The sequence below is a fragment of the Colobus angolensis genome, unplaced genomic scaffold, assembly GCF_000951035.1.
Source record: "Colobus angolensis palliatus isolate OR3802 unplaced genomic scaffold, Cang.pa_1.0 Scaffold3, whole genome shotgun sequence".
NCBI classification, from domain to species: Eukaryota; Metazoa; Chordata; class Mammalia; order Primates; family Cercopithecidae; genus Colobus; species Colobus angolensis.
Genome location: NW_012116265.1, coordinates 3,780,310 through 3,791,941, shown reverse-complemented (window position 1 = coordinate 3,791,941; position 11,632 = coordinate 3,780,310). Strand labels below are relative to the sequence as shown.

The 11,632-nt window shown below is 42.0% G+C and overlaps 1 protein-coding gene across 2 annotated transcripts in view; it reads right to left on the bottom strand.

The window, feature by feature from the left end:
- Window positions 1-5,942: 5,942 nt before the first annotated feature.
- Window positions 5,943-11,632, bottom strand: part of EFCAB11 (EF-hand calcium binding domain 11) — a 157,874-nt gene continuing 152,184 nt past the window's right edge. Inside the window, exon 6 of one of the 2 annotated variants that reach the window (XM_011949427.1) lies at window positions 5,943-8,103. In XM_011949427.1, the coding sequence (XP_011804817.1) occupies window positions 8,022-8,103 (82 nt within the window). In that variant the 3' untranslated portion in view covers window positions 5,943-8,021. The remainder of the gene's footprint in view (window positions 8,104-11,632) is intronic. The other variant, XM_011949426.1, reaches the window with a different exon arrangement.

The following is an 11,632-nucleotide window of genomic DNA, read 5'->3' as shown; positions in this document are numbered from 1 at the left end:
TTTTCCCTATTATGAACATTGTATGCGTATGATACATTTGCTACAATTAATGAGCTAATACTGGTACATTATTAACTAAAGTTCATATTTTATCCAGATTTCCTGGGTTTCCCTTAATGTCCTTTTCCTGGTCTAGGATCCCATCTAGGCTATTGCATTACATTTAGTCACCATGGCTCCAGAGGTTCCTCTTGTTGTTTCTTAGGCTTTCTTTGTTTTTGATGGGCTGGACAATTTTGAGGAGGATTGGTCAGGTATTTTGTAGAAGATCCATTCACCTCTTAAGAACATATCTTGGTTGCTTCTAGTTTTTGGTGATGATGAAGAAAGCTTCTATAAACATTCATATGCAATTTTTGTGTGGATGAAATTTTCAAATCAGTTGGGTAAATACCTAGAAGCTTGATTGCTGGATCATGTGGTAAGACTACACTTAGCTTCATGAGAAATTGCCAAACTGTCTTCCAAAGTGGCTGTACCATTTTACATTGCCCCTAGAAACAAACGAGAGTAGAAATTATCCAACTGAAACAGGGAGAGAAAGGAGGAAGAGGAGGAAGAGCATGAAGATACGGTGGAGAAGAACAGAGAATAAGAGATGTGTCGGATAATATTATTGATATGAAATATATACGACTGGAGTCTGAGAAGGCCATTCTCTTCAAGAATGTGGTAAATGGAGTATTTGAAGAAATCATGGCCAAGAGATTTCTATGTTTGATGAAAGACATAAAGTGTTCCGGAATTTTGGTTTCAATTTGTAGTAAGGGGGAAAAATCTGCTCATAGAAATTTGGATGTCAGCCAAGGAGCGGGTCAGACTGAATGAACCTTAGACAGTCCAATGTATGCAATTCTAGGAATTAAGGAAGGAAAGAAGAAAGGGAACAAGGAAGGAAAAAAAGAAAGAAATGAACAAATCCTATCCCATGGGCCATCCAAGACAAGTGGTAAGAGTGAAAGCTGGGTAAGGAAATGGACTCAAGCACTATCCCTGACACATTTGACCTTAGAAAAGTTATTTAAAATTAAACTTGGCTTCCTTATTTAAAATTAAAAAGATGTTCAAACCTGACTTCTATCTTCAAATGACTGTTGCTATGACAATACACACAATATATTTCCAGCCCCTTGGTCAAAAGGTTTTTCTATAAATTCAGTATTATTGGAATTGCTCTTTCTGAAGTCACATACTTAAGCCAACTTAACTGTTTTGCTCTCTGTTGAAATTTTTTTCAAGGATCAGTAAAGCATAAAATAGGGAGTATATTTGGATTTCAGTTGATGTTTTCACATAAATTAATCTGCATTTTCTCTGAAGTTAGAATAATTTCTTTTTTATTCACATTTCTGAGTATTTCATCAACTTAATAATCTAAGAAACATTTTGATTGGACACTCTATATTTTACTATGCTAAATTGTTTTAAGCTACTTTTCAATCCCTGTGGCCAATCCAATTTAAGTCTGTTTTGTAAGAAAGGTTACTTTGTGAGCTGCTATTCCTAATGCCATTGAATTTCAATTTGTGTGTGTATATGAATTTTTTAACTGCCTAGTTCTGCAATTCCAAACAAATTTCTCAAAAGTTATAAGCTACAAAAGGAAAGTAGCCAATAGTTCATTTTTATTAATCCTAAATTACAATTCTGTAAGTGAAGTGTGAATACCAAGTAGGCTGATTGGTGAAATACACTGTTTAGAATTTATATACATAAGTGAGCGTTGCTCAGTGAGAATACACACCTATTTCAAAGATGCTTCAATTGTTTGCAGCATTTCTGAAACTCCTCTTTGAATATTGCCTTTAGAGCTTGCAGCACATTTTAATCTTTGTCTTTTGAAAGTAGGTTTAATAACCCAAAGTAATTTTGATTAAGTTTGGTGATGCAGAAGATGGAAAATAATTTTTGTTTTTGTTTTTTTGAGACAGAGTCTCACTCTGTCAGCCAGGCTGGAGTGCAATGGTGCCATCTCAGCTCATTGCAACCCTCGCCTCCCAGGTTCAAGAGATCCTCTTGCCTCAGTCTGCCGAGTAGCTGGGACTAGAGGTGCTTGTCACCATGCCTAGGTAATTTTTGCATTTTTAGTAGAGATGAGGTTTCACCATGTTGGCCAGGCTGGTCTCGAACTCCTGACCTCAGGTGATACACTCGCCTTGGCCTCCCAAAGTGCTGTGATTACAGGCATGAGCCACTGCGCCCAGCTTGGAAATTAATTTTTAATACCTACTATGTGCTAGAGGCTTGTCTTGGATTATCCAGTGAATCTGGGTAAATTCATTTTAGGTTGAAAATGAAGGGGCACCATAGAATATGAATCAATGTCCTAGATGATTTTCCCACTGGAGGTAATAATGTAGCATCATAGGAAAGGCATATGTTTTCCCTCAGGCTGACAGGTTTGAATCACCACCCTGACACTCTTCTCCCATCACCATTACTTAGCCTGAATCAAGTAACTTAGATTTTTCGGGACTGTTTCCTCATTTATAAGAGAAGATGACTAATATCTATCTCAATAATTTAAAAAATAAAACAAATATACAAAATACCTGGCATAATTAGCCCCCCTTCCCAAGGTGACAAAGTAAAGGGAAAATTTCTCATTATGATGAAGATGGTCCCGGATGTTTTTCAAAATGAGCTTTATTATTTTATGGTTGCATTTTCCCATTATCTTGTCAGATATTAATTCCAATTAATTCCAATTAACAATCTCCAATTGTTACTCCTCTATTGTGGGCAAAGATGTCTTGTTTTTGGTGTATTAAGGAGAAGGGACTGTGTGTGAGTTTACCTGGTTGTGGGGCGGTATGGCAGAGGTAGTTGTGAATAATGGTACTGAAAATATAAATTAATACTCGATTATGGAGGGCTTTGAATGGCCTGTTACAGGTTTAGACATTATCCAATAGCAAAGAATGCCACCGAAAGCTTTTGAGTAGAGAAAAAGTAATTTCGTCTGTGCTATGGGAAGATTACGGACATGCTAGATTAAAATTTGTTGACAGCAGGGTTTGCTTCTTACTTGCACATCTTTTACTCATCTTTATGTCAATGAGTGGAAGAACAAATGACTAGGTGGAAGGATGGAAGGGGGAATAAGGACAAGGGCAGAATGATTAGGAGGGGATGGAAGACAATGCCGTGAAGGGTTTACAGAGCCAGGCTCAAAAGGATTCAGCAAGTGTCTGGATGACGGAGCTAAGGAAGATGGGGGAGACTTGAGACGAATGCTGCGGCAGCTGGCTCGGATGACAGCTCTGGGTGGAGGGTGGGGCAGTGGCTAGGAAAAAGAAACACAGAATGGGAAAATGGTTTTGAAAATGAAGGGAACAACGAGTCTGATTTTAATTCAATGAGTTTGCATGGCAGTCTGATAGGCAAATGAAAACACAGGTCTGGAGTTGAGCTGAGGTCAAGTTAAAGATTTGTTTGTAGAGTCATACCCATAAAGATGATAGCTGAAATCTTGGTGGTGATGAAATCATCCTTGGAGAATGTGTGGATCAAGAAGATTGGCCAACACAGGGCCTTGGAAAAGGCTAATACTTATGGGATGGTTTTAGGAGAGGAAGCAGGAAAAGACAGAGGGGAAAAAATGGGCACAGAAATACCAGGAGAGACCCATGTCATGGAAACTAAAAGGGAAGGATTTCAAAGGTGCAGCTGTCAGGGCAGACCCAGGAGAAAGGACAAGTATGAGGAGGTCAGAGAAGGGCTGGTGGGTTTGGCCATTCATTAGCAGCTCACTGGTGACCCCTTTGAGAGCTGCTGCCATGGGGAAGATGGGTTACAGGGAGATGGCAAGTGGGGGCAGGGGAATCACAGAGCGAATGGGGCAACAGCCTCTGCTTCCACCTTCAACTGCTTCTTAGTCTCATTAGAAGACTTTTCTCTGCTGTCCTAGTAAATGTTAACGTTGCCCAAGACTGTCCTTGGCTCGATGCTTACCATAGTTAGGGTTCTCTTGGTTTCAAATAACAGAAAGCAACTCCAGCTGGCTTGAGCAGAAAGATTTATTGGGAGGATACAGGGTTACCTCACAGGACCCTGAGGGTTATGACTGGGCTTTGGATACGAGCTTTAACCAGAAGCCAAGCACCACAGGGCTTCTTGTCTCCTTTCTTGTTCCCCTCTCGGGGTCTTTTTCTTTTTTTTCTGCTCTCAATGCCAACTAGCTGCCTTGGGTTTCCAGGCCATATGGTAGAAAACATTGTGTGCGACTCACGCCTGAGTCAGACCCACTTACTCAGCCCCTCAGAGGGGCACTGCTCTCTCTCACTCATGCCCACTCTTGGTGTTTCCCAAGGGAAGAGACTGGGTTGCTCCATAGATGTCCACCCTTGGGCCACTCAACTGAAATCAGATCAACAGAGTCACTCTGCACAGACAGTAGCATGTGGACTGGGGACAAAGACAGGGACTAGGACCTGGAAGTGAGAAGCTGGGGAAAAAGCTTACGGGATGAGGATTTGGATTGGGCCCAGAGCAAGTGAAAAGAAGAGGCAGGTAACACGAGTGGCCTCCTCTCATTCTCTCTTTCTGTATTCACCCTGAGAGCTTGGATCCTCCTAAGTAGCAAATCCGAGGAGCACTCTCCCCCCTAGACTATAGTTTACACCTAGACAGACATACAGTTTTCCTCTAAGAAAGAAAATGGGATGTCTGCTCAGATCTTACAAACTTCCCCTCTCTGCGACCAGCCCTGGGTCCACCTGGGCGAGTCCCCAGTGGCCACATCCATACCCCCTGAGTGAACCAGATTTGAGTGCTCCAGGTGGCCAATCATCAGAGCCTCTATGTGGGGTCTCTAGACTTGGAAACGAATGGATCATGAGCCAATTCCTTTTCAGGATGCTGTGAGGCTGTCTGTGACTATGGGAGAGAGGCAGAGTCTGAAGGTGTTGGTATGGTTGGTTCTGGTTATCCTGGAAACCCACGGCACCACTGCTGTCTCTATGTTAGTTCTATCAGACAGCCCAGTGTTTTCCAGTACATTCTCTTGCAGTCTAAGCTAGTTTGGGTGGCTTTCTGTCATTGAGGCAAAAAAGAGCCTTGACTAGTCCAGGGTCAAGGGAGTTGCCCAACAGCTATCCCCAACTTGGCCTCTGGCCTGCGGCATCAACTGTAGGAAGTGGCCCCTCCCTTTCCCTTGTCATGTTTCCCGGGAGAAATGAGGTCCGAATAGTGACTGCAATAGGAGGTTATGGCTTTCTGAATAATGCCACTTTGTTCATGTATTACTCTAATTTTGATATTTTAAAAAATCTGAAGTATGCATCATTTATGTTCTGAGATCAGGATCAACGACTCAATTATTCAGCTTATGATGAAAATATTTGCTGAACAAAACTCTACCCAAAATCAGAAAGGAACAATTCATCAATTTTTCATCAACTGGAACAATTCGTACATAAACACAACAGCTACTCAATGATACAATTGATCCAATTTGTTTTTGAAATAAGATTTTACTTCTATTTGATTTTCAATGTTTTCTTCATTTTAGATAAAGTTTAGTTTATTAGGTTTTGAATAAGGCTATATTTTTAAAACGAACTTTTAATTTTAGAATAGTTTTAGACTTATAGAAAAATTATGAAAATAGTAGAGGGTTCCCATACACCTCACCCAGTTTCCCCGACTATTAACATTATATATGAGTAGGATACATTTGTCACAATTAATGAACCAATAGTGATACATTATTATTATCAGCTAAAGTCCATACTTGATTTGCTTCTACTTAATGTCTTTATTTTTACTTTTTTGAGATGGAGTCTTGCTCTGTTGCCCAGGCTGGAGTGCAGTGGTGGCACCATCTCGGCTCACTGCAAGCTCCACCTCCCAGGTTCATGCCATTTTCCTGCCTCAGCCTCCAGAGAAGCTGGGACTACAGGCGCCCGCCACCATGCCTGGCTAATTTTTTTTGTGTTTTCAGTAGAGACAGGGTTTCACCGTGTTAGCCAGGATGGTCTCGATCTCCTGACCTCATGATCCGCTCACTTTGGCCTCCCAAAGGCTGGAATTACAGGCGTGAGCCACCGCGCCTGGCCAATGTCTATTTTTTATTCCATGATCTCATTCAGGATACCAAATGACATTTAGCTGTCACATCTTCTTACGCTCCTCTTATTTGACAGTTTAAAACTTTATTTTTATTGGCCAGGCATGGTGACTCATGCCTGTAATCCCAGCACTTTGGGAGGCCGAGGTGGACGGATCACTTGAGGTCAGGAGTTCAAGACCAGCCTGGCCAACATGGTGAAACCCCTTCTCTACTAAAAATGCAAAAATTAGCTGGGTGTGGTGGTGCACACCTGTAATCCCAGCTACTCAGGAGGCTAAGACATGAGAATCACTTGATCCCAGGAGGTGGAAGTTGTAGTGAGCCAAGATCATGCCACTGTACTCCAACTTAGGTGACAAAGTGAGACTCTGTTTCAAAAAAGAAACCCAAACATTTATTTTTATTAAGGTTTTCTGCTAATACTTTGTAAGATAATGATGCTTAATGTTTCTAAATTACAAATTTACAATTTGTACAATTTGCTTCACTTAAAAAGCGAATTATAAAGTTCTTTGACTAATGTTCATGTATGCATTCCGAACACTTATAAATCAGAGTATTGATACCAGTATTTTGGAATTACCATCAATAAATGCTGAATGTCCGGCATTGCTGTTCTTGAACCAGTATAGCAGTTACTGGAGCCGAGCAGGACAGGCAAGACATGGGGAACATGAACACACATGGCTGAGGCTCTGGGTACAGGACACGACTGCTAGAAACCAGGGGGTGTGCAGCAGAGGGCAGCTGAGCAGCTCAAGGCTTGCTTCTCTGCAGTGAGACTCCCAAGCCTAGGCCATCCTAAAGGGTTCTGCAAACATGTCTCTTGCCCCCAGTACCCTTACCATTCTGTTCTTCCTCTGTATACAGCCCAAGAGGGCTTGCTTGTGTTAGCCCAATCCGGTTTCTTTGTCTTGCACAGACAGTGCTCTGGGACCACTTTACAGTGATGATTTGGACTCATGGACATTATCTTAGAGAAGTCTTTTTTTTTTTAATTGAAATTTTCTTTTTTTAGAGACAGGGTCTTGCTCTGTCATCCAGGCTGGAGTGCAACAGTGCAATCATGGCTCACTGAAGCTTCAAACTCCTGGGCTCAAATGATCCTCCCACTTCAGCCTCCCAAGTAGCTGGGACTACTAAATCCAGATAATGCCACTAAATCCAGGTAATTTTTTATTATTAATTTTTGGGAAGGGATGGGGTCTCGGTATGTTACCTAGGCTGGTTTCCAATTGCTAGGCTCAAGTGATCCTCCTGCTTTGGCCTCCCAAAGTGCTAGGATTGTAGGCATGAGCCTATCTTAGAGAAGTCTTAAGCCTGTGCTTCCCAAGGCCTGGCTCATTGCTTGGAACATAGTAAGTACTCTGTATGTGTAGGCGCTATTATTTGTTCAACCAATGCTGAGCAAATGAAGGAAACTGGCACCATTGGCAGGAAAAGGCTGCCCCTCTGCAGATATTAGAAGCTGATGAGATTCAGGGACCCAAGGTGGGATGGTGAGGACAATGAGGTGAGTGAGTGGAGCACCCTAGTCTGCAGTGTGGAGAGGGTGGGGGGCAAGAAGAGTGAGGAGGAAGGGGACCACCAGTGCCATCCCCAGCCTCAGCTTTAGCAATGGCAGCCTGACATAGGTCTGCTGGCCACATAGAAGGAGACCCCGGCAGCAACCACCTCTAGGATTCCGAGATGCAAGTCCATCATCAGCATCCAAAAATTATGATTAAAAGTTTAGTCAATTACTTATTGCATGCCTGTGCCAAAATATCTCCCGTAACCCATATATGTGTGTGTGTACAAATACACATATACACCTGCTATGTACCCACAAAAATTAAAAATTTTTAAACTGTTTAATCACAAGTCTGTAGTATAACATTATTAGTAGAGTCTGCTGACATTACAATCTATTGATCTCCCCAGAGTTACCGAAAGTATTTCACAATAGTTAGGCTTCCTTCTGTCCATAGTTCAGGGCATATTCAAAGTCTCTAAAGCTGATGTGACCATCTGAGTCTCGATCTACTTCCCTGGAAAATGAAACAAAAAGTCATTTACACATTATTCTCGTTAACACCTATGCACTGAGAGCACATTAGAATCTTTATTTATTTGCATGTCTGTGTGACAGAGGAACCTATTTTATCTACTTGAAGGCTGAGATTGATGCCTTTTTTTTCACTGATAATAAATGTTTGCAAGAAATAAAAGGTATTTATTAAAACTTACAGAAATAATATATTCTACATACTTAAAGAGATGAAGCCAAATACACAGATTATATAAGAAAAAAAGAAATGGCTCTTTTTAATTATCTTACACATGTCTTTCTGTGATATGTCAAAAACTTATGCAGGCCAGATGCAGTGGCTCACACCTGTAATCCCAGCACTTTGGGAGGCGAAGGCTGGTGGATCACCTGAGGTCAGGAGTTCCAGAGCAGCCTGGCCAACATGGTGAAATCCCGTGTCTACTAAAAATACAAAAAATTAGCCAGGCATGGTGGCGGGCACCTGTAATCCCAGCTACTCGGGAGGCTGAGGCAGGAGAATTGCTTGAACCTGGGAGGGAGGCAGAGGTTGCAGTGAACAGAGATCATGCCACTGCACTCCAGCCTGGGTGACAGAGCAAGACTCCATCTCAATTAAGAAAAAAAAAAGTGTGTTTGAAAGCATAACTGAGGAGTAGTGGTCCCAAGTCCTCTTTGGGGGGCATTCTAAAACAATGCCTTACAAGTAGCTCCTGCAGTTGATGCCAATCATATTTTGTTCAAACATCAAATTCGTATCAACCATGACATAGGACTTTTTAAAGCAAAGACTGGCCCAAGCAAGAGAGCCACTAATCACTGTAATAGTTTTAAAGCAGGCTTTTAAAATATTGAATTCTAAAATAAACTTTCTGAATATTTCATGCCAAAGTCTCTGAAGTCTATAATGGTTCTGGATAGAGTGATGGTAATTTTTCATTCTTTTGAAGTAGAGAAAAATCCCTACTTCTCTGCCCCAGGGCAAAACCATGTTGCAGTGTGTTCGTATAAAATGCCTGCAGACTGTGGAGGCCATTATTCTTATTACTTCTTTTGGTAAAACAGACATGATGATTTCATGCTACACAGGACCAAAAGTATAGTGTCAGATCTCTTCTAAGGGATTAGAAATAATCAGTATCACGTTACTAACTACAGAATATAAATCATCCCTTTTATTAAATTAGATAATTGAAGATTCTTAATATTGCCTAAGTATTTTTTTCCCAAGGAATTGGATTAGATAAACAGCCTTTTTTCTTTCCACTCTGAACTGGTATGGTTGAACTATAAATCTCAGACGGTGAGTTAAGCGAATAACCTAGAAAAATAATGTTTAGAACAAACTGCTTCTGATAATATTTTGTGTGTGAGTGTGCTTATTCACTTATTGAGATGCTGAATGCTTGTAGAGAAGCGAGTCCCTTTGCCTGACTTTCTCAGTAAACGACCTCATTGTTATTGTATTAACTTTTTTTTTGAGATGGAGTCTCACTGTGTCACCCAGGTTGGAGTGCAGTGGCGCAATCTCGGCTCACTGCGACCTCCACCTCTCCGGCTCAAGCAATCTTCCCACCTCAGCCTCCCGAGTAGCTAAGAATACAGGCACACAGCACCACGCCTGGCTACTTTTTGTATTTTTTTGGTAAAGATGGGGTTTCTCTATGTTGCCAGGCTGGTCTCAAACTCCTGAGCTCAAGCCATCCCCCTGCCTCGGCCTCCCAAACTGCTGGGATTACAGGCATGAGCCACTGTGCCCCGCCTGTTCTTGTATTAAGTTCTGATTTTTCTTGCTGCCTTTGCCAGAGCTTTCCATCATAAAATGAGCATAGTATAACCAAGAACTGTTAAAACTGGAAAGTTTATTCAAAATGTGTGGGGTGGCATTTTATTCACATAATGAATGGCAGGGCATTATCATTTTAAATTTATATTTCAAATGAGACATGCTGAAATACTTTGTCTTTTGACTTTTCGTCCTCATCACATATATACAAGCAGGTCTGGTCATCTCATGGAGAGTGCAGAGGAAATTCAAGTTCAGGGCTATCATTTTAAAAGCTAACAAATACTGTTTTTCATTGCAGACGGAATCATTCTGAAGAAGGAAGGTCTCATAGCACCCACACTCAAATCACTGTGACAGAAAAGATGTGTGGTGGGTAGAATTAGTGACTGGCTGAGGAGAGGAAGGAAATGTCATCAGGTAAAAAGCCCCCTTGTTTCTGTTACAGCATTCAGCCCTAACGTGAGTTTGTTCTAGTTTTGAAACTAGAATACGTTGTTTGGGTGTCACCAACAACCCCTCAGCACTAAAAAATTCAGCCTCCTCACCCCCCAACCCGGACGCAAAAGAAACTTGAGGAGGGCAAGACCTTCGTCTTGTTTGCTGCTGTGGCCCCACTTCTTGCCCCACAGAGAGGATGAATGTTGAATGAATGAATTTGTGGAATAAATGAATCTGAGGAAACAGCTGATAATATTATAGAAAATCTATTACCTTGCAGGAGGTACTAGGGGATTAAAGAAAGAAACTATCACCTCATTGTCTTCACTGAGTCTAAAAACGCTTGTGGCCTGGCATGATGGCTCATGCCTGTAATCCCAGCACTTTGAGAGGCCCAGGCGGGTGGATCACCTGAGGTCAGGAGTTCGAGACCAGCCTGGCCAATGTGGTGAAACCCCATCTCTACTAAAAATACAATAATTAGGCAGGCATGGTGGTGCATGCCTGGAATCCCAGCTACTAGGAAGGCTGAGGCAGGAGAATTGCTTGAACCCAGGAGGTGGAGGTTGCAGTGAGCCAAGATCGTGCCATTGCACTCCAGCCTGGGCGAAAAGAGCAAAACTCAATCTCATAAATAAATAAACAAAGAAATGCCTGAGAAACACCTTAGACCCATCATTCAGGGATCCGTAAGTAACTCAATGACGGTTTCCAGGCTCAACCACATTTTGCAAAACATAGACGAGGTACAGACGAGACCACATGAGAGACAAGCTTTGGAAAATGAGGCTCAAAACATGGGGCAGTGGAGCGGGGGAACCCGTTGATTGTCAGGCTGAACCACTTAGAGTTAAGCAGCAGGAAACCGTGAACCAGTGCAGAACTGGGTGCACATGTTCTAACCCACACCATAGTCAAAGACCACGCACTTCAATCCAGTGAAGCAGCTGCCCTTTTACCAGACACAGGGATATAGGTATAGACACATATACAGACTTTTATCTCAGAAATGGCTTGTCAAAGGAATTAAAGTTTACACAGTGTAAAAGAGGAGAATTAATTGTTATTAACAATAACTGCTTCTAGAAATGTAGGTCCGGTGAAATTAAAGGCTTTTTTGGTGTGGTTGTTTTTGAGATGCAAAAGGGAGACCTGGAATTGATTTTGGGAGTAGAGACTCAAGAGAGCAGAACTGGGCCGGGCGCGGCGGCTCACACCTGTAATCCCAGCACTTTGGGAGGCTGAGGTGGGTGGATCACTTGAGGTCAGGAGTTCGAGACCAGCCTGGCCAACATGGTGAAAC